Source organism: Candoia aspera, chromosome 3 (genome assembly GCF_035149785.1).
Source record: "Candoia aspera isolate rCanAsp1 chromosome 3, rCanAsp1.hap2, whole genome shotgun sequence".
Lineage (NCBI taxonomy): Eukaryota > Metazoa > Chordata > Lepidosauria > Squamata > Boidae > Candoia > Candoia aspera.
This window is the reverse complement of record NC_086155.1, coordinates 207,697,556-207,724,127: the sequence shown is the minus strand read 5'-3', so window position 1 is coordinate 207,724,127 and position 26,572 is coordinate 207,697,556. Positions and strand designations below refer to the sequence as shown.

Below are 26,572 nucleotides of genomic sequence, written 5' to 3'. Positions count from 1 at the left end.
ATTAAGCAAATCAACGTAGCCGTTAAACAAATCACGAGTCGTTAAGCAAATCCAGCTTCCTCAATGGGTGTTCTTTTGCCAGAAAACAGCAAAAAAGTCACAAAACATGATCACTTGACCATGAGACTCTGCAACCAGTCGCAGATGTGAGCCAGTTGCCAAGCACCTGAAATGTGATCATGTGACCGTGGGGGGGGTGTTGCGACATTTTGCGATGCTGGAAGTGCTTTACAGGCCATAAAGCACCCATTCCGAGACCGTCATAACTTCAGACCTTTGTTAAACAGTTGTAAGTCGAGGACTACCTGCACTTCATTTCTCCAGCAAATCCTGTTTAGGAACAATGGTGCTCTTTTCTTTCCTGGGTGTGCAACACTTTGGGTGCAGTGGGACCAATTTAAATGCTGCTTCTGAAACCAATGTCCTCTGGAAGTGGGCCTTTGAATTTCAGGCACCGTGGCTGAAGTGGTGGCTTCTCATACAACCAAAGCTTCACAATCTTGGGCTTCCCAACCCACAACAAGAGAGAACCCTACATGGTCCCAGCATTGCTCTCCAACTCTTAACCTTTTATTAGCTTTAGAAAGGGTAAAGGTTTGCCGTTAGATCTTGTTGAAAGCAGCTATGTCAACACTCTGCACCTGAAAGACAAAAGAAAGCAATGAGGTGGTTTGCACGGTGTGGCCTGCAGAGCCCAGGCCTGGTGCTGCAATTTTATCCAGGCATCCAGAAGGTTGCGTAGAAGGGATTTGTGTAATCTCTGAAAGGCATGGATGCCTAAAGGGGACTTTGACCAGGATGAGTGTGATCAGCGCACATTTGAGTCTTTTCTTTCCCCTGGTTCTCACCCCCTCCCCAGCTTCCCCCATTTCTTCGGTCCTGGTCTTTGCTGAGCAGAATGAGTGACCTATGAAGGGCTTCAGGTCCCATTTTCAATTCCTGAAGTACCATTGTGCTGAATAAAACACTTACTCTGGTTTAAAGCTGCTTAAAGCCCATGAGGAGTTGCTGACTTCAACCCAAAGTGCACCTGGGGGAGGGTTACTACCTGGGGCAAAGCTCAGCAATATACTGTAGGCCACCACCGGGACTAGGAGAAGACGTTGTGTATGCCAAAATCTGGTCTGGTTTGGGTTTAGCATGTTGCAGGCCTTAATAAACAGCAGTGTAACAAATAAGGGCCTCAGAGAGTTGTGTGAACGGAGTGAGCAACACCGGGACCAGAACTCAATGTGAAGCATTTCCTGAGACAGCTAACAACGTCAAGGCAAGTGCCAGTATCTGCAGGATAAAAACCTGTATTACACAACATGCCCTGTTGGGTAACTGAGCCCATTTACTTTGGATTTCGTAACACAAAGAACCCTGAACGCACAAAAGGAGTTGGGTTTGCAGAACACAGTAAAGCACAGGAATCCAGCCAAGCCTAAAATTTGCCACGGTTAGCATACTGAGGAAATACAGCTATGTAGTTCACAACAAACCTAGTAAGCATGTTATTTAAATGTATGCGTAATGGTTTGTGGGAATGAACCTGGGAGACGGGGGAAGAGACGCTGCCTAGGGAATGATGAGGTAAAGGGGTGGGGAGCTCACCCTGCATAACGGGCATCGAAAGGAACCCAGAAAGGATCCGCCCTCACCGATCAGGCTTTAAAAAGAGGCGGCGGGAGATCTGTACTTTCAGACTCGCAAGACTGATGTCAGCCTCCCAGGCAGACCAGACAGGAAACACGACCAGGTGAGCTAATTCTACTTTATTGTACAGGTTACGTTAACAGAACCTTGCAAGTCTGAAAGTACAAATCTCCTGTGGTTTCTTTTTACAGCAACTGTAAAAACTTACATAATCTTCAAATTTGGTAATCTCCTCTTCCAGGATATCTGTCCCAACTTTGTCATCCTCTACCACACACTGGATCTGAAGTTTCTTGATGCCATAGCCCACGGGGACCAGTTTTGAAGCCCCCCAGACAAGGCCATCCATCTGAACAGATCGGACACATTCCTCCATCTTAGCCATATCTGTTTCATCGTCCCACTGAAAACGAGGAGGAAGGGAGTGTAAGATGGACCCCAAAGGTTAAACCCACAGCTAGCAAAGGGAGTAAAGCAAGGCATGTTTGTATGCAGAAATTAAGGATTTCCTGGAAATTAGCTGAAAGCTAACCCTTGAAATTGAGAAAGTGAAATTGAGAAGTTAAATGCTGTAGGATTGCTTCTCCAAAGAAAGTAGTTGTCTAATCTATCACTAATTTAATAATCCCATGAAATTACAGTCCTCCAGCCATCTTCAAGCTGCTTTGTGCTCCCTGCTTCACCTGCCCTTGGACATGCATCCTTCAAGCATCTCTGTGTATAATCAACTCAGCCTCCTGAGACTTGTCTATGATTCTGTCTGCTGCATCCGAAATCTGCTCAATGGAGACACATTAAATTGCGGTTTTACTGTATAAACGGGTCTCGTCTTTCTGCAGTTACCAAAACCTAAAGGGGATGGAAAGCCACTTAGTGAGAGAACATTAAGAAATAGGCATGCACCAAGCATTCCTGAACCACTTCCTGTTCCATAAGATTGTCTAAAAGAAGGCCTTTGGACTATCCCTCCAATGGCCTCGAACAAAACAGAATGTTCCAGTGCTCTCCAAAATGGCCCATTCCAGAACAGCATGTTTTGCACACCCTGTTAAGATCCACCAGGGTCCGTCAGAAACAGCAGAAGTCACAAACACAATGAAAAATCAGGAGCACCTTTTCTGACAAGCAAAGTAAAAGGCTGCAGTTCACAACAATTTATGCTTTCTAATAACATCCGTTAATTGGAATGGTGCTCCCAGACTCCTCCTGGTTTTTTTGGGCTACCACTGACTAACATGGCTACCCTCCTACAATGGCCAGTGCGCTGACGCAGCAAATACGGAACCTGGGTCTTGGCTAAGCTGCAATAGCAAGCAAACATTAAATGTTCTGCCAGAATCATTGTTATAAGCCTGAACAGCTGCCGCTGCACAAGGGGTGCGAATGGGTGCAGGCCTGGCGTGCTTCCACCACTGTGCCATCCACAGAGAAAGCCAGTGAACCTTATCAGGCAACCCAGCCGCATCCCGGACACCTGGAAACCGCCTTTAGCCAGCCCACCCTCAGCACTTCGGGCCACCCGACATCGACTCTTTAGGGGAGGAAAGCAGATCAAGAGCTTGGAAGACCGGATTTTGTCCCTCACATCAAGGGTACCGACCCAGGGTCCCCACGGCTTTGTCTGCTCAAGGAAGAGCACGGAGGGGGAAGCGTGGGCTGGCCTTGCCTGGAGATGGGAACGCCAACCAGGCCACCGGCCCAGGAGTCTTCCATGGATGGACTTACTGGCTTCACATCCAGAAGGATGGAGGACTTGGCAACCAGGCCTGGCTTCTTGGCCTTCTTCTCCGCGTACTGCTTTAGCCGTTCTTCTCGGAGGTGGGCAGCTTCCTGGTCTTCCTCATCGTCATCGCTGCCAAACAGGTCGATGTCATCGTCTTCCTCTGCAGCAGCGGTGGCACCAGCTGGGGGTTCCTCTTTGGCTGCAGGTGCAGCTGAAGGGAGCGTCACTTTCCTTGATAGGATGGCCAGCGGTTCGACTTTCTTCATGGGGGTGACGTGCTTTGGGGAGAAAATGAGAGCATGAACCTCCTCCTGAAAGCCCCGCCCCCAAGGGGAAGGGAGGCCTGTTCCTCGGAGCATCAGAAGCATGGTGGTCTGAAAGCAGGCGCTGCTTTCTGGATGCAAGCAGGCAGCACCCGTCAGTACAGAATGGGGACTGTGGAATTACATCCCTTTACTTGCACACTCCCTTCAATTTTAACAGCTGAACTTTCCCAACTAACAGCTGGCCTTTTCTTCCCTGAATGCTCTGGGAGGGCCTTGCTCTGCCCAACACTGGTCTGTTCCTGTTAAGAACTAACTGGGATGTCTGAACAGCTGTGTGGGCTGGGACAAAGATGGCTGTAAAATCAGCTATTTTCTTCCCCTCTTCCCTTTCACTCCAATCAACTTGCACAATAAAGAATTCTTGAAATACGAAAACTGCAGTTTTGTTTTTGTTTTCAACCATTTCAGCCAGCCTAGAAGGGCTCTCATGCCTCACAGTCCATATCAGGAGGTGTTTTTCAGATTAGAGTAATTATGCTGAGCACTGTGCAATAAAAGACTCATTTCTTCTATTTAAAGGTGGAAACAGGAATTAAGTGAGAAAGAGCTTTAGGAGATTCTGTTCCAGTTTCCTTCCCGAACTATGGGCCATGTCCCTGGGGTCCTGAGATGACTGATGGAGGATCCCCACAGCTCCTTCCAGGCTTGTGTGTTTGATGCCAAAGTTTGCTAAATGCAAAGCAATGCCCTGCCTGAAGTCGAGGATTCCTTTTGTTCTTTTAACACATCGCATTTGCCTTTCAAAGGAGAGAATCTGGAAAGCACAGGGCCTCTATGCAAAGTTCTGACCATGTGATCTGACACTGCAGAGGAATTAGGATGGAGGGGAAGGGAGAGAGGCTGCAGGAGGAGTTCACAAGCACGGGGCTGAAGGGGAAAGAAAAGAGGAGATGTTGGGTCCTGGGTGCTCTCTGAGTCTGGTGGTTTTCCTGCAGTCATTTCATGACCAGGCTGGGTAACATTATCACCCCAAGCAAGACTGGCAGGGCAAGCTACTGCAGACGGCCAGCAAACTTCAGTCCCCCGCCCATGGTGCGCTGATGAGGTTTCTCAGCTTGGGAACACAAGGCCTGCAGGAAAACCACCAAGCCCAACCGTCCAACCCAGAGCTCCTTCTCTTCTCCACGGTTGGGAGAGAAGATGTGTTGCGACTTCAGTGTGGCTGTGGTGAGGGAGAGACCATCTAAAGCGTATTCCAGTGTGATGTTTCACCAGCCACAGCAGTTGCGAATGGCTGGCTTAAAGCAAGGAAATGCCCCCTCCTTTCCTTTTTTTTCTAACTTGGGGCAATGAAGGTGTGTGTCTTAAAACGGAGCTCAGATTTCAGGAGTTATGCCGAAGTAAGCAAGCTCATCCTCCCCTTTAAAAATAATGGGTTTTATTTATTTGGCTTTATTTCCAATTAAACTTGAAGGTTCTATCACGGTTTTATTTTATGTGGAGTTTAAAATTACTAGAAGTGGTGGCATTATTTCTTGCCCAACCATGTCCCTAATTTTATTTAAGGGTCTTGCAAATTCATTTTACCATTACAGGGGGCCACACTCTTGCTAAGCGAGATCCTTGGCTCTCAGCAGAGTCCCCAGCCGCTTGACAGAACCAGAGCAATGAATCTGCTCGCCTTACGTAGCCTCTGCCCATCGAGACAGCTACAATGTAAGGACAAGCATCTTTGGTCAGGGCACCTGCAGTGGGACATGGCAGCATTCTCCCTGGTGGTGGGATCACGCATCTCAGGGCCCCTGGTCCGGCCTAACTGCCCCATCCTGAGACAAGTGAAGAAGATTGCTGGGAAGGCCTTGGAACGGATGGGCCTTGGATTTTAAAAAGTGTGTTCAATCTACGAAGGAGCAAAACACGGGACGAACAGAAGACCCTTCTAGTAGGTTTTACCTGTGTTGGTGGAGGTGGGGAAGGATGAGCAGCAGATGCTCTTTCCAGCACGCTCAGACGGCACTCCAGTTTGGAGATAGCCACTTGGAGGTCTGTGACCACTGAAAATGTGGAAGAAGAAAGGTTATTAAAGAATGGGTCACCACGCTAAAGTCTCGACTTAAAGTCGTCATATCAGCATCAGCCACAATCAAGTCCTGAAGGAAGCCCACAGGCTTTGCTCAAGTGAGAATGGAAAAAACTTGCTCCCGCAGATGGGCTTCCTGATTAGGCATGGCCACTCACCGCTACGAAGGTGCTGGTTCTCTGCCTCCAGATTAGCAATCCTGGTGACCACCTCACTTTGGTCTCCGGCAGGTCCGGCGGAAGAGGGGCCTCTCACGCCCTGCAAGAGACAGCGAGGACAAAGGGCAGTGAGGCCATGCCAGCCGCTGACCTCTATCAGATGAGCGACCCGCCATCAAAGCAAAGCTGCAGCCACAAGAGGGAGGTGAATGGGGGAGACTCTCAGAAAGCAACAGGGATCAGCAAATAAAAGGGGAGATGAGATGCTTGAATACACAGGATGTCTTTCCTTGTTTTCTTAAAAGGGGTTTATAAAGAGTTATAACGTAGCATTGAATAATAAAAGTTAAACGCTGGATGACCCTGCTGTGACATGTTCCAGCATCTTCAACAGGAGAGCATCTGTCACCGAACTATGTCTGAGAAAGGAAGTGCTGGCGCTTTGCAGGGAAATGCTCATCTTCCTTTTTGGGGAAAGAGCCATCAGGCAAGAACCAAATTCTGTAATAAAACCTCACCGTCACACAAGGTTGACAGCAGAAACTCCTCCTCCTGTTCAGGGCAGAGTGACTACCCATCTCTTCCTAGGACTAGCCGAGCCTCTGAAAAGCTTGACTAGGAATCTCTCACCCACACCGCTGGGCCACAAAGTTAAAGGGGATTTTGGCTTGAGTTTTGTAAACAGCAGGGCTCGCTTCTCCTGTGTTAGACCGTATGCTGCTTTGGCAAAGGGCAAAAGCAAATTGTGAGATGGCATTGCCATGCCAAAAAGCCTACAGAAGATTTAAAAAGGGGTGGGGGGGAGCATGCAAGGTAGCTGCAGCACGAACTCTTGAGTGAACTGAAGCCACTCTCTGCATCGTGCCATTACATATCTGGGAACAGATTCCTGCCGTGCTACTTACAGATTTTTTTCATGGAGAAAATCTATGTGGTCGCTCAAAATCAACAGTGATTTGATGACACACAATCAATCAATCAATCAATCAATCACTTGTAGATTAGGGATTTTTAAGTGTAGGGTATGACTACTGTAAGTACCTGATGCTTAAGAGGCAAAGCTCTTCCTAACTGAAGGGAGGACTTTCGCTACAGCTTTGAAAGCCAAACGCTGATCCTTTGCAGGAGGGTGTCTGGAGGTCAGTGGTTCAGAACAGGAAATTCAGAAGCAAAAATGCATAGAAAGGGACAGAATTCTCAAAGCGGCATAAGAAGAGGCAGAGGAGGAAGCCTGCTTCCTCCAGGCTGGCTGGACAGACAGACGAAAGGTGATCGCATTCCTCCCCCCCTGCCCCACAAGCGACTTACAGTCGCGGGACCCGAGTCCTTCTTGCGCCGAGCAGGAGGGGCTTCGTGAGGGTTTTGCGAAACTGTCTTGAGCTGGAAAGGGCAAGACATTTTTTTTCTTGATAAAATAATACTACAATGACCGAGATTCACTTGTGCAGTGCAGAAAGGCAAGTGCAGCAGAAGCCCACATGCAGGAGTTAAAGTAGAAGAAAAATACTCTCAACAATACCAGTATTTTGAGTTAAGAGGGCAATCTGGGGTTGCAGAATACAGGGAGCAGCTTAAGGTCCAAAGCACTGTTCACTTTAACTAGAAAATGCCCACATTTGGGCCAGAAACAGCCACCTCATGATCCTCACTCACTGCATCAATCTGGTTATGCTAGTTAAAGAGACCTCCTTTTTGCAATACAGCCAGAGACCGTTATAACTGGAATTATAGTTAGGACGATTAATGAAAATCTGCTGGACTGCCCACTCTCCGTGCAAGAAATACCATGACATGGAACAGGGCATCCAGTACACGTTATATCCTTGGGCACACAAAGTATTTGTTAAAACACCTTATCAAAAGGCCTCGTCCTTCAAGAATCGGCGGTATCATTAACTGGTTCCCAAAATATCCCTACTCGAGAGAGTAGCAGAAGCAGCAAACTCTGCAGACTTCTGAAACTCCTTCTTGGGGCAGAACAAAGGGAGTTTCTAAAATGACTTTTATTTGGAAACCATCCCGTGCCACAATTTAATGTCTCTACCCTTTTGATCACCATCTCAACCTGACATTGTGCACGGTCAGTCTGCATATGCTATCACTGAGTCTCTCAATCAAAAGGCAGGCATATTTACTACAGCCAGCATTAAGGGATGGCGATGTGGCCTCTGCCAGATGCCTGTGATGGGCAAATTTACAGTGCCCATCATAGGCGTCTGGCAGAAACCACGCCAACCTCCCTTGCATCGTGCATCCTTGTGCAATGACACAAATTATGTAGTTGTGCCACGTGACTGATGGAAGTTAAATAATTCACATCATTTCAACGATAACGTCATCCCCGTGCTACCTGTGTTATTCCTTTTTCAAGAACAGCTCTTGATATGCTATAGCTTTTCCATTTAAAACAGCATAATAAAACTAGGATCAAGAACCTGATGGCCCTTGAGGTCAGTTAGAGCTTTTAAGAAACAGAGAGGGGGAGGCATCACCACCTTCCCTCAAATTACTAAAGACCTGGAATACAGCAGAAACCAGAGGAGAGAAATTCAGGATACCAAAGGCAGCACACATCTTTTCCAAACACCAGCAACGTGCTACACCCCCTCCTCTGCTTTAAAGCGGACCTGCACATCACTTCCAGGCAGGGCCTCTTGCTTGTAGCTTATTGATACAAGGAGCCCCGCAGCAACCAATTGTGGAAAATGTCTTAGGAGAACGCTCCATATCTTTGTATTTGGAGTTTTCCTGCTGCACACTCAAGTCAATACAGCAGGCTGGAGAAATCTGTGCTCTTCCTCCCCGCTGGCTGCATTACGAGTTCTGGTGACGCTGCCCACCCGATGGGCAAGGCAAGGCAAGGCAAGGCAAGGCACAAAGGCACGCCTCTGAAACTTCACCTGCCCTAAAGCTTTGAGCTGACGGACTCCTGCAACTCTCAGAGGGTTGAAAATAGAGAGGCAGCCGAGAAAGGCCCGTTTCATGCTGTGCAACTGACACAGACCAGTTCCTTATTTAATTCATGGCACAGGGCCCAGCTATTCAAGGGACTGCCTGACTCTTAACTGAGAGAGACTTTCTGTTCCTGCTCGCCTGGCGTGCTCCGGGTCCCGTCAATTAAACGTTGTCTTCTGGCGAGACTGAGGAAGCTGGCCTTCTCCGGCACGGTCCCGGCCCCCCAGAACTGTATCTCCCCGGAGTCCCCTTAGGACCTGGCGCTGTTCCCAGGCCTGGATTAGGGTGTCTGTGGAGCCCTGCAGACCCTGTTCTGGGCATTGGGCATGCGGTTTCAGTCTCACAGGTCACATTGCTTTATGCACCGCACGTATTGAAAGCCACCCAAAGTCCTTCTGGAGTTGGGCAGCCTTAAAAAATAATTACGGGAGGCAGCAGATGTACAATTCCAAGGGGTGATTTGGAAGCAGCTGCTTAAACAGAAGAAGGAAAATGAAGAGTCACTTTTCTGCACTCTCCTTCACGCTTCCACCCTTGAGGGCAGATCGCATCCGCTACAAAATATAACCTTTTTAGGTGACAGTTCTCCAAGCATATGTGCAATTTAAAAATAGATGTAGAGATATTCAATACGCCGCCTCTGCAAAAAAATGATGTAACTTTGAACAGAAGGGCTACCACCGACCAGCCCGAAACAAAGGCAGCCAGCGACAGGATGGTGCAAAGCTAGGTGCTCGCCTGCTGACCAGTCTGTCCTCTCTTTCACTTCCCACGTCTAATTGCCAGGTGGTGGAGAATCATCGCCAGGGGGTAATTCAGGGACTACCTTAAACTGACTCAAATTCTCACATACCAAGGGTCTTAGCACCATCATATCAAATACAGGGTAGTCCTCGACTTACAACCACAACGGGGACCGGAAAATTCATCAAGTGTTGCAATTGTTAAGCAAGGTGTCATGTGACCACACCCAATTTCACGACAGCCGTTAAGTGAATCACCGCAACCGTTAAGTGAATCGCATGGTTGTTAAGCAAGTCACACAGTTCCCCACTGATTTTGCTTGTCAGAAGCCGGCTGGGAAGGTCACAAATGGTGATCACGTGACCCCGGGATGCCACAACCGTCGTAAACACATGTCGGTTGCCAAGTGCCTGAATTTTGATCATGTGATTGCAGGGACGCTGCGACAGTTTAAGTGAGAAGAATGTAAGTCGTTTTTTCCAGCGCCATTGTAACTTCAAACAGTTGCTAAACAAATGGTCGTAAGTCGAGGACTACCTGTAAAGATGCAGCTTGGCTTTTAAACAGAAATGAAAGTTCCCCTATTTGGGGCAAAAGACTGGGAAAGCTGCAGGATTCATATCTTATACTGACTTTCATCTTGACCCTTGATTAACCTGGCAGCTCCACAGGCGCTGGAGTGCACCTGCCGGCCGGCAATGCCACTGCAATACCACCACATCCGGAAGGGGGCAGGAGGAAAACTGTGTTACTAGAGTCTCCACACGCCCCCTTTAAAAAAAAAAGATCTTGTTCTCTTAAAATGCTCAATGTATCACAGTTAGAATCTGAGAGGACTATCTCCCTGGGACCCAGAGGGCAGGACTGCACGCTGGCTCTGCTACCGGCCAGCCTCGCCGCAACAGCCTTCCTTCCCAACTTCATTAAGGAAGGAAGGCGAAAGGGGTGCAGAGTCCTCTGTGAGGCAGCTGAAGTGCATGACAGTGGGGCTATTCCTGTTCCTCCTCCTCCTGAGAAAGAGCTCAGGAAAAATCTGTCAAGATTCTTGAACTGCATGTTCTTGTTCCAAACAGACAACAATGTTGGTTAGGGTTAGTCTGCGAAAGCACCACTGACTGGAGCCAGCTGAGCCCCAGACATGCTTCTCTGTAACGGGTTATGCCTTGCACGACAGAGTTCGCCTCACTGGATCCAGGCCCTCTTGCTTGAGGCTGGACAATCCACACACGCCGTTTATTGCAGCAGCGGGAGGGAGGGAGGGGGCTGAGAGATATGCCACAGCGAGGAGAAACGAATGAGCCAGCCGGTGAGAGCGCGTTCAGGTACTCACTCCGGCCAGTGACTTCTGGATATTCTCCCTGGCTCTGGCAATGTCGCGCAGGATGGTGCTGGCGCCGTTCTCCTGCAAACAGTGCAGAAAGAACCAAGTGGTGTTTTCTTTTGTTTGTCTGTTTTTTAAAAGAGGTACATACAGATACAGGAGAAATTACCAAGGGGGGGGGGGTCACATGAAAGGAAAGGAACTGTTTTTAGGGTGGGCAACAGCTGGCCACGTGAAAAGGGATGCGCATGAACATTCACCTGCTTAGTGCAGTGGCTCAGCTGTTCACGGCTACAGCCCAATGGTGTCCTGGAGTACCTCTGTGGTTGGGCCCGACCCACGGAATTCTGCATTAGGCAGGTGAGGAGAACCGTTCGCAGCAAAGTCGTTCTTAGGCCACACTCACGCTGCTGTCAGTGAAATTATTTTCCATAAAAGGTGCACATGCAAAATGAACTGCAAGTTGCTTCAATTCCGTTGTCCTCTGCCCCAAACCCAAGCCAGCGGGTTCATTTAGGAAACAGAAAAATGCAACAAAACGTAATTTCTCACAGGATATTCTGGCAAGCACTGCAAGATGGGTAATGTGCATCAAGCTGAAGGAGCTGACGTTCTGTGCTCCTAAGTTTGAACAAACTATGCTTGCACATTAAGAGCCTTCAGAAAGGGCCCATCGCTCCCATCCCCAGTCAAGGACTGGGACCTCAAAATGAAAAATCGAGGGGGTGGTGGAGAGGCCAACATACTGGAACAAGGAAGCAGAAAAGACCTGCAATAGGCTAGCTACAAGATCAGAACAGACTGATCTAACAACTCTCATTCAGATTTTTCCATCAGCTAAGGACACAGGGTGTCAAACACCTTTTCCCTAAAGTGAGGAATAAAATGCATTTTTAAAAAAAAACCTTTTTCAAAATATAAATGCAATGCGGAATGCCAATCTACAGAGCCCTGAGCAAAGTCTCATTTGTAAGGGGCTGCTCTGGTGTGTCTGGATAGTACCTCTTGTGTAGTGAGCATACAAGCCCAGGAGAACAAGGCACTCTAGAAGTGACAAGGATCACGAACAGGCTATGGCATCGTTTAGTCCCCCCACCCCACCCCCCAGTGACAGTCCCAGTCTCTGAGCTGGGGTCAGCCCCCCCCACTCTTCTGAAGTTTCCCATAAACATCATACTTTGTACAAAGGCCGTTTCATTCTCTGGATTGGATTTGGAACCATGTGTTATTCTTGCACCTAAACATTACGAAGGTAAGTCTGCAACTGGTTTTCAGAACGGCGGCAACAGCAGGATAGCCCTGTTAATTTGCTTTCCTGTGCTTGCCCTCCTGCCTGTCCAGCCGGAGTTCAGTGTCAGAAGCGTTCGGAACATCCTGAGATCCTCCCCAACCCAGTTGCATTACAAGAAAGCTAGGAATGATCTTGCTGCCTAATACGATGGCCCAGTCACACTCAGAGACACACCGGAGGAGCACCTCGAGGCCCCTCCCGGCAGAGTCTGTGAATTATAAACAGCAATTATTGATCACTTCCTGAAGCATCAAAGCACCCATCTCATTCTTCCTGGCAGGGACTGCTATTTCTAAATTAGCATCCTTTCACGATAGGGGCTGCTCTGTATTTGGAAACTGTTCCAACTTGGTGGCCACGATGTACAAAGATTTCATTTACTCCACATTCCTTGGTAAAGAGAGAGTTTTTGGATTAGAGTGGGAGTGGGCTGTGGATATGGGAGGAGGCTGCCAAGTATCTGGAAATTCTAGGCAATTAAGTTTACTGAACTGCCTCCTCACACAATAATCATTCTCATCCGCCTATTTATTTCCTGCCTCTTTCTAATGTCCAAGGCTGGGGACCAGTACGCAGACGAAGGCTTTGGGCTAGACGTCGCCACGTCTTTAAAATGCAGTCGAGGAAGCAACTGGCAGAAATGTCGCCACCTGGCTAGCTGCTTTACAGGGGATGCCACCCACTGCTGTATTTCCCATGTTTCTTATGTTCTCAAGCTTTGTCAGATCTTTAATTGGGAGACTAACCCACCCCTGCCCATAACGAGAGGCTCTCTTACAAGGTTCTGAGCTTGCAAGGAAGTAAGTGTCCTGCTTGTGCCGACAGAGCAACTTCCACGGGGAAGCGCTACTGCAGGTAAGAAGGAACAAAAGTGTGCTGGTGAGTTCCATGTGCACTGTCGGTTCAGCACTGGTGGTGATGGCAAGCAAAGGATGTGCAAACCTGTCTTAGCTCCAGTCCCCTATGAATTGGGCCAACAGAAAATACTCAGAAACTTGCAGTTTGTTCTCATGATCGTGGGTGGGTTGGGAGAGGAACTAAGCCTGGCACCTACTGATCTCTCTTTATACAACCTGGAAAATGAACTCTTGATGTGAATGCATCCAGCCTGCCATCTATATTATTCTGCAGAAAGGAGGCACTTTGGCTGACACACACTTTGCAATTTTCTGTACACAACCAGGAGAACCACTGAAGACCAACAGCAGCCACGTGCAGGTGGGGGTGGGTGGGAAAGTTCTCACTAGAGGGTCAGATGTTTCCAAAGCGCCTCTCAGAAGCCAAGTGACTTCCTGGGGGCAGGAACAAGAACCCCCACCCCAAACTTGTTTCTTCGGCGGGGACCCGACAGCAGGCCTTCTGGGGACCTATTTTAATAAGCCACTTTCATTTAATCTCAAGCCATAACACTGGCTTGTCCAAGAACAGGGGTAGGCAAGGGCCACAGCAATAGACAATGTAATGATGCAAAATGTAGGGATTTCCTGTATAAGGGAGGAGGATGAAGGAGTTGGTGTTAATGCTATTTTAGGGATGAACAGTTTCCTGCTAACTACAGCACTCTTGCTTGATAACCATGGTCAGGGGGCTGTGAGCCAGGATCTCAAATCACTCTCAGCTCCTACCTTGATATCCTAATTGGTACAAACCAGTTACAAAAGAGGCAGCCATGGTTTCTAACAAGCTGTAACTCAAAAATTCCAATTACTTCCCTGCCACACAAAGGAGAACGTGGTGGAGCTGCTTGGACAGAATGTTCGCATAGTGGTCAACCACGATTCAGCATTCTGACCGAATGCTACATGTTCTGTTAATCTGAATGTTACTTAGGAATCAGGCCACCCCCACAAAGGAGCGCAACTCTCAGCCATTCACCTGAATCTCCTTGCCAGCAGCCCCCCCCCTGCCAAAGACTGAAAATTATTGGGAAGTTCAAACACACCAGATGCCAAGCATGAGTGGCAATGGATGGCAAACGGAGCTGAGCTCAGAATAGCTAGAGAAACACTTCCTATGAACCCAGTGACAAAGCAGAGATGGCACACAACTTGTACCCTCAGGGTGCATTAGGGACAAAGGACCACTCTCCCCAACCTGTGCGTTCCCCAGGGCTTCTGTCTTCCTCAGTAGAGCTGTGGGGAGGACTGTTGTGCAATCCAAGGCAAAAACCTCCTTCAGGACTCTTAAGGAGTTTAGACACTTCTACAATCATCAACTTGTTTGAGTCTTCTCAAGAGTGCCAGTCAAAGGGGAGCAAAAACTGGCAGGGGAGGAGGGAGAAATGGTCTTTGTGGAGACATCTGGCTACCCAACACAGAAGGAAAATACCAGCTTGGATGGATCAGAGTGAGCCAGTAGAGAATTCTCAATTACAGGCAGAAGCTCCACTGCACTGGACCAGATAAAATGCGAGGCCATCTGTGGCCTGTCGCCCAAGACACGGAAGCCACGAGCATCTTACCTGCTGGCAGGCAGGGCTGCAGGCTGGACCGTTCATCTGTTCGTAGTACCGTTTCTCAGCATCATCGTATTTGAACTTATCAAACCAGATCTTCTCGTGCATGAAGTAGCTGGCTGCCATTTTTCTGCAAAGAGGAGGAGACTCAATAAATATTTGAAAATGCCCTTTTTGGGACCAGGTCACTGAGGGTTCGAGTCATTCCAAGGGCATATCCCTCCATCCCTCAGGACTGCATTCAGTAAGAACTTGCTAGCTCATCACTCTAGATGGAAACGCTTACAAAAATGGAATCAAATAGGCGATTACTCCAACTGTTTGACGCTTGACAAGTGACACTGTCAAGAACCCGACTGCCAGTTACAAGCATTTGCTTCAAGGAGAGGTACAGAAGCAGCTCTGCCCTGGCCCTGCCTACTCTTTCCTGGAACTGCAGCCACAGGATCCGAGACACCAGCACTACCAGCAGCACCTGGCCCTCGAACGATGGGGAATGATGGGCTTGGCGGGACCCCAACCCTTCCCGGTAAACTGGAGACCTCTGAACAGGCCTCCACCAGCAGAGCTCTCAACTGATTGAACAAACGCAGGCAACGGGGCAAGGCTCACTGCTTACAACAGGCCAGTTCCCAAACCGTTTTGGTGGAAACTTCTGTCTGGCTCACGGCTGCCTGGTAGTACAAGGGTTAACGGGAATCCCAAAATACTCCCGACCTTGAATCTGTCTTTAGAAGGGAAGCACAATTAAAGGCACAAAAACACACACAGAGAAAGAAAATGCTGGAGGTGGAGGTGGACTCCAGCAGCAAAGGCGGTAAGCGCTCTCTACAAAAGTGGAAACTCGGAAGGGAAGGGGTAGGACAGATGGATTACTTTGACGAACAAAACAAGACCACCAGGCAAAATTTTTTAAGAGAGGATGGGCAGAACCTGTCAGGGAGCACCAACGGGCACTGGAGGGAGGGACACCGTATAGGGCACCAAGAACGCAATCCAACAGCTCATCTCAGAGAGGTCTAATCTCGTTTACTCCGCTCGTAACTGCCAAAAACTCGGTCAAGCATCCAGGCCATTTTCTCCTTCAAAACATCTCCAGGCGCTGGCGTCCCTCTTCTTAAGAAGCAGTTTGGATTCGGTTCTACAAACATCACAACCAAGGGCCAGGGTTTCGGGAAGGGTGAGACTCGGGAGAAGCACAAACTTAACACGCTTTCTCAAATTAGGCAAACGAGAGCAGGCGTTTAACACACTGCATACAGAAAACTGTAAGCGGGGGTGGTGATGGTTTAAAACCTACATTCCCTGAACAAAACGCTCTTTCATCCCACATTAGCTAACGGGGACGCCCTTGGTACAAATCTGCTACGGAGACCGAAGCAGAGGCAAGAGGTAACCTCTTTCCAAACCCTTTCCTTAACTTCTGAGCAACTGAATCCCTTCTCCTGAAACAGTGGGAATCATTTCCACTCTTCAGTAACACTCCTTGCCAAACCAAAGCGTTTTTGCCCTGGACGTGGTTGGTTGCACGCTGGAGGTGCATCCAGTCTCCTCTGTCCTCTGAGGCCAATTTGTGGTATCTCTGCTGTTGGGCCGAGAACATCCCCCCCCCCAAACATTTTTCCTACTTAGCATTGGGCTCTGGTGCCCTTGAAGGCTGGGCAGCGGACTGTGTCGCCTCGGCTCGCATCGCTTCGGAGAGTCCGGTGGCCTCTTCCTGGGCCAGCTGGGAGGCCTGGGAGGCATAGAACTGGGCTTCCGCGCTATCATACGTGGGCTTGCTGAGCCACAAAGACTCCGTGTCCAGGTGCATAAAACGCCAGGCAGGAGGGGGCGCAACTTCCTGTGGTATCAGGGTGGCAGGGGTAGCACTGTTCCCCCTCTTGCCGGGGGGCTGCTTCCTTACGCCGCTGCGGCTCTTTTTCTCCTTCCGGCCCTTCTTGGAGGGGTCCGGGCGGCCGCGCTCCTGCAACCTCACCTTCCCTGGGGGGTGGCCGTCGAACATGTTTGCGTAGAAGCACCGCTCCGCATCATCATAGATGGGCTTCTCCAGCCACACTTCTGAGAGCAGGGCTCGTAAACTGGACCCTGGGGGTTTGCCGTTCACCGTCTGCTTTGAATCTTCCTGCGAGGCAAAGGAAGCCCTGGCGGGATGTTCGGCATCCGTAGTGTGGGCCGGGGTGGACGGAGTAGCCAGGGCAGTCACGTAGCCCTCGTCAGGGGAGATCGGCCCGGCGCCGCCCAGCTGCAGGACAGATGGGGGCTGCAGCAGGTGCGAGCGAGCCACAAGTTGGGACCTTTCGACAAAGGCCTTCTCCGCATCATCGAAGCTGAATTTGTTGACCCAGACATCCTGGATGACGTGGTGACAAGCCATCCGGCTGCCGTGGGTGCAGCGCAAGACGGCCACGCTTCTGCAGAGCTCAGCGTCAGCCCGGACGTCTTCTGACCAAGGCGCCAAAGCAGCTTGCTCGACCTCTGGAAGCGCCACGGAGGACACCTGGGGCAAGGATTCGGCGAGCTTCACGTGGTAGGCAGATTCAGCTTGGTCAAACAGAGGCTTGTCAAACCACACGGGGTCGGCTAACAGCCCAGCCAAGACAATATCTCCTTTGGAGTCCAAAGCCTTGGCTTTCGGAGAGTACTTCCTCTTCTTCTGTTTCTTCCCGCTTCCCATCCTCCACAGATCTTCTTTCAACTCTCCCCCGGCACGCTCCTGGTGGCAGAACCCATTCACCGCTACCAGCTCCTGGCGAGGCCCAGCAGAGGCGGCTGCCAAAGCTGCTTCTCGCTCATAGTGAAGCCGCTCCGCCTCGTCGTACTTATGCTTGTCCGCCCAGACCTTTTCTGCGGGGCACAGCAGCTTCCTCGTCCTCATCTTCCAAGCAGGCGGCAGCATGAGGAGACAAGCACAAGAGTACAGTTGCTGAAACAACAGACAAGCAGCAGCATGCAGGAGGGCAGCCTTCTCCAACCTGGCCTCCCGTCAGACGCACCAGCCCTGCTGGCCGGGAACTCTAGGACCAGGGTCCCAGGCGCCGGGGGAGAACGAGGTTGGAAAGGCAGCGTAACGTCTCCGAACCCCACCGTCTATACAAAGCCCTAAAACTGTGAGCGGCTGCTCAGTTTTAAAAAACGGCTTCAAGCAAGTTCGTAGGAAGTTCTGCCCATCTTTATCTAATGTGCCAAAATCATTTTGTTACTACTAGAGCAAGCAGCTCCAGCAGAAGTAGGCAACCTGTGTCTGCCAGATGCTCTGACTTTGGAATTCCCACAATGTGCCAACGTTAGTCATGAAAGGTGTGCAAGTCCCAAACATCTAGAGATGGACAGCATACTTCTGGAGATGCTCAGAACTTCACTGGAGTATACTGAAGTTCATATTCAAAGAATTCAAAGGGCCCATACTTCAGTCAATACTGTCTGAGCCAATTTCACTTCATTTTTAAGGGGATTTTAGCTGGGAATGGCTCAGCAGGGGGCAGCACACAACCAACCACGTCTGGGCTTGAAGCTAAGCAGGGTTGGGCCTGATTACAATTTGGATGGGAGACCACCAGGAAATACATGGGTTATAGGCTAGGCTAGAAAGATAGAAACATCCTGGAAGAAGATGATTGGTAAGGAAACAACATGAAGTGTCCCGGAAGTCATCAAGAGACTTTAAAGGTGGGAGCGGCAGGAGGGTTAAAGCCCATTTCTGTGTTTTGAGGGGTAGTGTTAGAACTAGTGTGATTTGCCTAGAGGTCTCCATTCCCACCCTTAACATCAAATACAACTAGCCCTCATTTAGTGACCACAATTGGGACCAGCAACTCAGTTGTTAAGTGAAGAGGTCACTAAGTGAAACCATGACAGTGCCTATTATCTTACTTCATATTTCCTTCGTTTTACAGACCTACAAAGATCATAAATGTGAGGACCGGTCACAAAGTTACTTTTTCATCACCATCGTAACTGCAAACAGTCACTGTACAAGGCAGTCACTAAACGAGGACTAACTGTACTGAAAAAATTCAGCCTCATCCCTTCTGGTGAAGGGCTGGACAGTCTTCCACAATATCAGAGGGCTGATCTGTGGCCCAAACATCTCAAAAATTGCCAGTTATGTTTCTTCCACATGGAGATATTTCACACAAATAAAGCAGAATGAAATTAAGTCAAGCAGTAACTCCCCAGGTGGAAAAACTGATTTCTGAGTTAAACATCATTGCAAGAATTTGGTTGGCAAAAATACTCTATACTCTAGAAAGTCCTGTTGAGATTTGATACCCAGATATGTGCTATTAAGAAAGAATTTCTGAACATTTACCAGTTTTAAAAATATACGTGATTGCCAGAGACAGTTCTGGTGCATTACTGTGGACGACTTTAAATATACATGGTCTGCGTGTAAGTAAAATTACTTGGTATAAATCTGAATGAAAACAGGCCATTTCCTCAAGGTGTTGGATTTTTTTAAATGCACAATATTTCATCCCAGGTATGTCAACAACATTTTCCCTACTTACTGTTGGAGACTTGAAAAGGAATGCTCTATCAAAAATTTGAAAAAAGTTACTTGTCCAACCCTGGGCCCATCTAAAACTTATACATCACAAGTTGATAGTAAGATGTTAAAAAGCTGTGAGCTGTTATGAGCTAAGTCCTGGAATAAGCCATTACGTAAACTTCCAAGGAATTGTGATGGGCAAATGCCTTTGACATCACAATGCCACCTAAGGGGAGACAAACCAAGGACTTGTGAGGGTAGCTCTCAGCCTAGGGTAGATCGCGACTGTAACGGCACCAGTACACATTTTTCTCAGTCCACTATGCCTTCTTAGCTTCAACTTATTTGTAATACAGTATTGCATTTAATGATGTTTTTCTCATACAAAGCCATACAAGAAACATTTAAAGTATACTCCTGGCATGAAGTTGCATTACAGAATTTTGGATACCATCTTTCTTAGATCTAGAGCAGATAAAATTCACCACCAGTCCGAGAACTAGGGGAGAGATGGGACAAGGGAGTCATTGAAAGACTGAAGCGGCAGAGTTAAGGGACCGAAATGTTTTGTAAATTTAAGCAAATTTGGGAGAGGGAAATCTAATTTATACAAGAACAGTAAGTTGGGAGAAGTTTAATTTTAGTATTCAGTTGCTTTTATGTGCCAAAATGCACAAAATACAGCAGCATTTTTCTATCCTAAGAATCAAACTCTGACCTTGAAGTCTACTAATAAATCTATTTTGAAACATCTCCTGCTCAAATAAAATTAGTTTGGCTTATATCAATAACTTTACTATATGGATTACTGTCTTGGCCAACCTTTGTCCTCCAAATGCATCATCGTCCCAGCCAGCCAAGCAATTCATTGGTCAGCCAGGTTTGCGGGAATGAAACGGTGTGGGCCACACCACTCCCCTCTAAATCCTAAAGTTATTCTGGGACTAGAAGAACCAGATCCAAACATTTCCAAGCAAGACTATTAAAATTGCTATATTCTGTAAACCAACTTATGAGCAGTCAGCCCTAAAATAGGAGCTTATGGATTCTTTTACATATACCAAAATGTTTGCAGCACAACAGCAAACGAAGTAAACAGATCTATCAAATTTTTTTAAATTTGTTTTTACGTGATAGTAAACTTAGTATACCTATATACGGCTGTAGGCTTTCATGGCCAGTATCTCTTGGGCAGTGTTGGCTTCAGGGCTTAGTAACCCCGGCCCAGACAACAGATTTCCTGGCGTTTCGCCGGCAGCCGTGGCTGGCATCTCCAGAGGCAAGTGGCCTGCTGCGAGGACCACAGGCAACTGGGCAGGGACTGGCCGGGCGCCTGTCTTTAGAGCCAGGGGGCCTGCCCTCTGATTGGATGTTCTTTGTACGGCTTTGCTAGCTATTCCCAGTGCAAACCCTGGATTGGGCAGGATAAACACTGAATATACTACTAATCCATAATGTGGTCTTGCTTTGGCTTAGTATAGGGGTGCCCAACCCCCGGGTCACGGACCGGTACTGGTCTGCGGCCTGTCGGGAACCAGGCCGCACAGCAGGAGGCGAGTGGTGGGCGAGCGAGCGGATTTACAGCCTGAGTATTTACAGATGCTCCCCATCGCTTGCGTCGCCACCTGAGCTCCGCCTCCTGTCAGAGAAGGCAAGCCCATTGGCTGCTATCTCCAAATGGTGCAAAGAAAAAAGAATAAAAGGTCGGGAAAAAGAGGAAGTGCTTGAATCATCCCGAAACCACCATCCCCCCACCCCCGTCCGTGGAAAAATTGTCTTCCACGAAACCGGTCCCTGATGTCAAAGAGGTTGGAAACCGCTGGCTTAGTACATGATGTGCGAACCCATCCCAAGAAAAAGTTAACGTTTTTTAACCACTGTGGGTGAATCCGCATATGAGATGAGGTGCCAGAGATCCTTTGTATTATGCATTAGATGAAAAGGCAGCATACACAACTACCAGCAGTTCTGCTAATATCAAAGGAGGATTATAAACAGCAGTGTTACAAAGCTACAACTTCCCTGACTGAAATGATATTTTTCTTGACCTACCAATCTCGCTCTTACATCAAAGTGAAAGATATGACTAACAGACGGGTATACCGATCTCACGACGACTGTAGGACTCTTTAAAACAAAGCCCAGGGTATTTGTATCACGGGGAATTACTTTTAGTGCAACGCAGTCAAGCACACCAGTTTGGTGTTGGCAGGTACTTACTTTCTGGTTCCTAGGAAGGCATTGAGAAGAAAAGAAAGTAAAAATATTATTTCTGCAGGTAACAGCAGCAGAGAGTAAAATCAACAAGAAGTGACTGGAACATTACTGTGAAACCCACCACTGTGAGATTTCACGGTTGATTACAACATGCCATAGCGGGGCAGTGACTTCTGCCGAACTCATAAATTCCATCCTCCTTTAAGTCCAAAGTTATCCAATTTCCAATATGTCCTACAAGTAACTAACTCCCCCCTACCTCCAAGCCTTGAGAGCTATGTTTCTCTATCATTTTAAAATTAAAATAAGGCCAGTATGAAGAGAGTTCCCAAGCCATCTGCAGAATCTACGATAGAACTTTATTTCAGTTAGATTTTGAAAAATTTAATCAATTTCATTTTTAAACTGTTACATTGTTTCTCATTCGTTCATTCATACACACACAAACCTAATAACCTGCGCAGTGTATGTAATGTCTGTCAAACCCACTGAACTAAAAGAAGTTTATTATTTAAATATTGATTTGATCGTTTCCCAAATATGAACATTTACATTGCCTCAAACGTAACAAATACATATGAAAATAAGATGCTTCGGTAGGTCTAGCTGCCTCAAGTATTTGCCAGAGTAGGAAGGCAAGATATAAACAACTCGGTGAGAAGTGGGCGACTCTAGTTGGCCCCTCTCTCCTTTCACAAGGGTGGAGCTGGGCTAAGCAGAAGGATGCAAAACGAGGCAGTTGTAATTCTGCAGGAAGGCTATGCAGGGACGCTAATTCAAAGGGGAAAAGGTGCTTTGGAGCACATGGGGGTGGGGTTTCATACCTTCTTACTGTGGAGCTTATGTGCAATAGGCCTGCACAGGGCTTCAGATGCAAAGGGAACCAAGTGTGAAGTCGTGGGCATAGCGCCACTCAGCACCCCCCTAAAGCAGCAGCATCCACATTAAGGAACTGCTGACAGTGGCATCCACACACTCCTGTGAGGATCGTAGTCCTTTAATCTTAAACTCAGTAACTCTTGCCACAAGCCATTTAGGACATGTAAAAGTGCTTTATTAAGGTAAGTGACTAGAACCAGGTTAAAGCCTTGCATGAAGATTCCTGCCCAAACGTTCAATTAAAACATTCCGTTCCCCTTTTCTGCCAGCCCCTCCTTTTGATAAAACAAACTGCTCAGTAATTTTCCTTTTTTACTGCACCCCCACTCTCTCTGCTTAGAGTCTACAGCAGTTCCCAGATGGTGCCAATTGCCTGACCTTGATGTGAAACTTCGCCTAAACAATCCTTAACGGCTCTGCTGGAAGGCTGGCAATTCCCCCCCCCCCGCCACCACCACTGTGCAACAAGCTCTAAATTAAACGTATCTATTCCCAGCTACTCAATCCCAATTACCCCATGGCAAAGCGTTGCATTCAGACACCATTAACTATTGTGCCTGGATGCTCCACTGTCAACTCCTGTGCACTCCAAAGCACCTTTTTTGGAGGGGATGTGGGCAAAGCATACACCATACATGGCACATCTACTTCTGTAAATAAAGGTTATCAATCCCCATGCCACTGGGGATGGAGACTGGAACGTATGGCAAAGCCCATGAGACAGCTCTCTTGGATGTTGATGTTGGTTTATACTTTTATCCCAGCTGCCAATCATATTTTTATTTTATACAGTTGTTAGGTTATATTTTTTAGTTGTTAGCTACCCAGAGTCATGACAATGAGGTGGGTGGAAATACAAATTTAAATAAATAAATAAATGTTCCATAGTACAAACTTAAAAGGCAACTGCTGGCTTTCACAATTGCAGTCTGAGACATATCTGCACCAATATTTAACTATTTGAAGCAGTACGTTGATTTAAATCAATCCACCCTAAATACAGATTATTTTCCCTAATAAACCCAGGAAGAGCTCATTTGTCAATTTCCCCACCAACTCAGCTTTATTTAACCCCTTTTCCTAGGTTGTCTCTGTGTAAGAAAAATGTATTTCATGTACTGTTAGACTAGAGCAGAAGATAACTAAAGAACAGAACTACATACTTACATCTTTTTAAGAACACATTTCCACTTCCACTTCTATTTATGAATGAATTATATTAAGCATACTGAAAATGAGTAAAACTGCAGAATATCAAAGCGCATCACCATATTTACCTTACTCGTACGTGGATTTCAGTGTACTTAATGTAAGCCCAGATGTACAAATTATATTTCTTCTTGCCTCTAGTAAGAACGTGTTACTCTGTGAGATCCCAATTACGCATAAAAACATTCTGAACATACCATTAAAATCGCTTTCAGTGCTCAACTATAAATAATCAAAGGGAGTTCCTATTTAAAACATGGCCACAAAACACTGCGGGTGCAACTTTTGAAGATGTTAAGTCCACTATCCCTAAATCCACGGAACTGACCTGCAAATAAGCAGGATGCAGTGCGTTTTACAAATCGGCTTGCACAGTACATGTTCTGTTGTGCGTGTGGACAGCCATTAAAATCATGTATTATTCATAAATGGACTCACAATAGTGCATTTTTTAATTTACTATTTAAGAAATCACTGTAAGTTGTCATCCATGAATGGCAGGTTATTTGCTGTTTGATCAATAAAAGCATGTCCGAATTTGGTTGGTGACAAATGTTTATTCATATGCTAAAAAGCTGAAGAAAGACAGAGTGAAGACCAGTTAAGCCAGCTTGCCAGGTTATCATCAAAACCAAAAGCAAACAGGACTAGAACAAAAACAGTTGGGAAAAAAGAAAAAACTAATAGCAGATCATATCTGATGATGTACATGAAAAATTGCAGACAATCCGCACATAAGTAGCATACTCTGGTAGCGCAACATTAAAAAATTGAACAGTAACTGCATCAAAGAGAAGGGAACGACACAGCAGACACAAACCCAGCTATTCAGGAATGTTCCAAGTCTTTTTTTTTTTTTTAAGTAACAGGAGCAGATGTTGCAGCCACTCAAGTCCTAAAGATGAGGCGAACAGAAACCAAGACATTTGTAACTGGAATTCCTTCAACAACCTGGAAAAGTCACATCGGCCAAAGCTGTTGAACCACAAAATGATGTGCAGAACAGTGCACAAAGCACGAGGAACTCCATAACGTCTACCACAAGCAGGTCCCTTGGGGAGAAGAGTTACTTATGTAAGAAATGCTTGTGAAAGTGAAAGGTGAAAGGCCCCCTGTGCCAGCACCGAGTCACGTCTGACCCTTTGGGAGGATGCTGCTTTTGCGACGTTTTCTTGGCAGACTATAGAGCGGGGTGGTTGGCCATTGCCTTCCCCAGTCGGCACCTTCCCCAGTAAGCCGGGTGCTCATTTACCGACCTCGGAAGGATGGAAGGCTGAGTCGACCTGAGCCAGTTACCTGAGAGAGAATCCAGCTTCTGCTGGGATCAAACCCGGGTCTGTCCATGGACAAACGCCGGCTCTTCGGCTTTGAAACGGAGATGAGCACCGCCCTCTAGAGTCGGACACGACTGGACTTAATGTCAAGGGAAACCTTTACCTTTACTACTGCTGCCTACCACTCTGTGCCACAGGAGGCTCGATAAATGCTCACCTACTAGGAAAACATAACTCCACCAAGCTCCTAAAACAAAACTTTTACTGTGGGTTAGTTCTCCCAAGATGGAAGGAACGCAACCCCTTTCTTCAGGGCAACCGCAACTTTTAAAAAATGCGTTGAGAAAACAAGGGTTAATAAGCAAAATTGGTTAAGGCCCTGAAGGTCAAGGCCCACCTCCTCTCATCCAATCCTCAGATGCCTACGGGCTCAGACGCAGCCTGGGCCTGTTCCACCCCTCGCTTTGGAGTTTGCCAGAGCCAAGCACGCAAGGGCTGGCAATGTTCTTGCAACTTCCTGCTAAAGCCGAGAGGAAAGTGGAGGGAGCAAGCTCTGAGCCCAAGACAGCTTGCAGCAGTGCCAACCCCATCAGCTAATGCCCCACCATCCAGCCAGCCCCAATAAAGCTCAGCCAAATGCAGTGTTTCTCAACCTTGGCCCCTTGAAGATGGGTGGACTTCAACTCCCAGAATTCCCCAGCCAGCCTTGCTGGCTGGGGAATTCTGGGAGTTGAAGTCCACCCATCTTCAAGGGGCCAAGGTTGAGAAACACTGGCTTAATGCACAAGCCCCGATGCGGACTTGCAAGCCGGTCACCCCAAAGGCCCCTTGCACAGCGGAAAGGGCGACAGCCCTGGCGGCTCTCCAGCCCCGAGCTTTAACAACAACCCCGTAAGGTAGACCCGCGAGCGGCGGCGTATAAAGATCCAAAGGGGTTTATTAGCCTCCAGCGCCACGCGCTACTCCTCTGCCTGGCCGCCTCCAGGGCTGCGTGGGATCCGCCGCCCGGAGGGATGGGAGTTGGAGTGCACGTGGGCGCGAGGGGCGCCCGGTTGGGGAAGGATGAGCCCCGTTCGGCCGAGCCCCACCGGCCTTGCCCTCCCCCGCCGAGCGATCCCGGCCCGGCCGACGGGCGCCCGGCGAAGGAAGGGGCGCTACTCACGCAGGGGCGCCCGGAGGACAGCGAGCCAGCGGGACCGAGGGCGTAGCTCGCCTCGCGTTCCGCCGGAAAGAGAGCAGGCGCGCGCCGCGCGGGGGGTTGTGGGAGCGCCGCCTCCCGGGGTCCGCTCAGTCCCTGCAGAACTGGGGGGGGGGGAGAGAGAGCGGGCGACGCCGACAGGGGCGATCGAGGCGGAGGGAGAGAATCAACGATGGCGAGAAATTCTGGTGTATAAGTGGGGCGCCAGGGGTGCGATGAGAGGCAAATCTTTTCCCCCTTCTTCCGTCTCCTTTCTTTCTACCCCCCCCGACTGCAATAGTGGAATAGGCCAGGTTGAGAGGGCTAGGCCACGATGGGACAGGGGGGTACCCGGAGCTGAGACTTTCTTCCCAGAAAATCTTTTCCCTATCTTGGTCTTGCTTGTTCTCTCCACATTTGGAAAGACGACGGTTTTCCAAAGGGAGTAGCCCCGAGGAACGGAGTAATTGGGATTTAAGGGGGAAAAAAACACTAATTTCTCACACCCCCGTTTGCCAGATTGAAACAGTCCAAAGGAGCATGGAAGGAGCCAATGCAATGTCAGGGAAGGGGTGGAGATGAGTGGAATGGTCCATGGCGAAAGGAGAGGGGAGGAAGAGCGTTCAGCTCTCTCCCTTTATAACCTGCTTTGCTTTCCAGAAGTTGGCGGTGGGATCGTACAAGAGGGGCTGT

At 48.2% G+C, this 26,572-nt stretch overlaps 1 protein-coding gene across 5 annotated transcripts; it reads right to left on the bottom strand.

Moving 5' to 3' along the window:
- Positions 1-548: 548 nt before the first annotated feature.
- Positions 549-25,981, bottom strand: EEF1D (eukaryotic translation elongation factor 1 delta). 5 transcript variants are annotated; one of them, XM_063299734.1, is made up of 9 exons: positions 25,865-25,981; positions 14,638-14,761; positions 10,895-10,966; positions 7,174-7,245; positions 5,866-5,965; positions 5,581-5,681; positions 3,364-3,639; positions 1,847-2,041; positions 549-641 (listed from the first exon to the last, which is right to left on the bottom strand). In XM_063299734.1, the coding sequence occupies exons 2-9, from the start codon at positions 14,755-14,757 to the stop codon at positions 603-605; spliced, it is 975 nt and encodes a 324-aa protein (XP_063155804.1). In that variant the 5' UTR covers positions 14,758-14,761; positions 25,865-25,981; the 3' UTR covers positions 549-602. The 5 variants fall into 5 exon arrangements, with proteins under 5 accessions (XP_063155804.1, XP_063155805.1, XP_063155806.1 ...); XM_063299735.1 differs by having other exon boundaries at positions 3,364-3,621; XM_063299736.1 differs by lacking the exon at positions 7,174-7,245.
- Between the last annotated feature and the right edge of the window lie 591 nt (positions 25,982-26,572).

What these genes read in the sequence shown, in the direction of transcription:
- EEF1D (XM_063299734.1), bottom strand. Translation starts at nt 14,757, where the DNA reads ATGGCAGCCAGCTACTTCATGCACGAGAAGATCTGGTTTGATAAGTTC. An exon ending in GCAGCCCTGCCTGCCAGCAG is followed by an intron (nt 10,967 to 14,637) that starts GTAAGATGCTCG and finishes CACTGTTTGCAG; the next exon opens with GAGAACGGCGCCAGCACCAT. An exon ending in GAACCAGCACCTTCGTAGCG is followed by an intron (nt 5,682 to 5,865) that starts GTGAGTGGCCAT and finishes CCACATTTTCAG; the next exon opens with TGGTCACAGACCTCCAAGTG.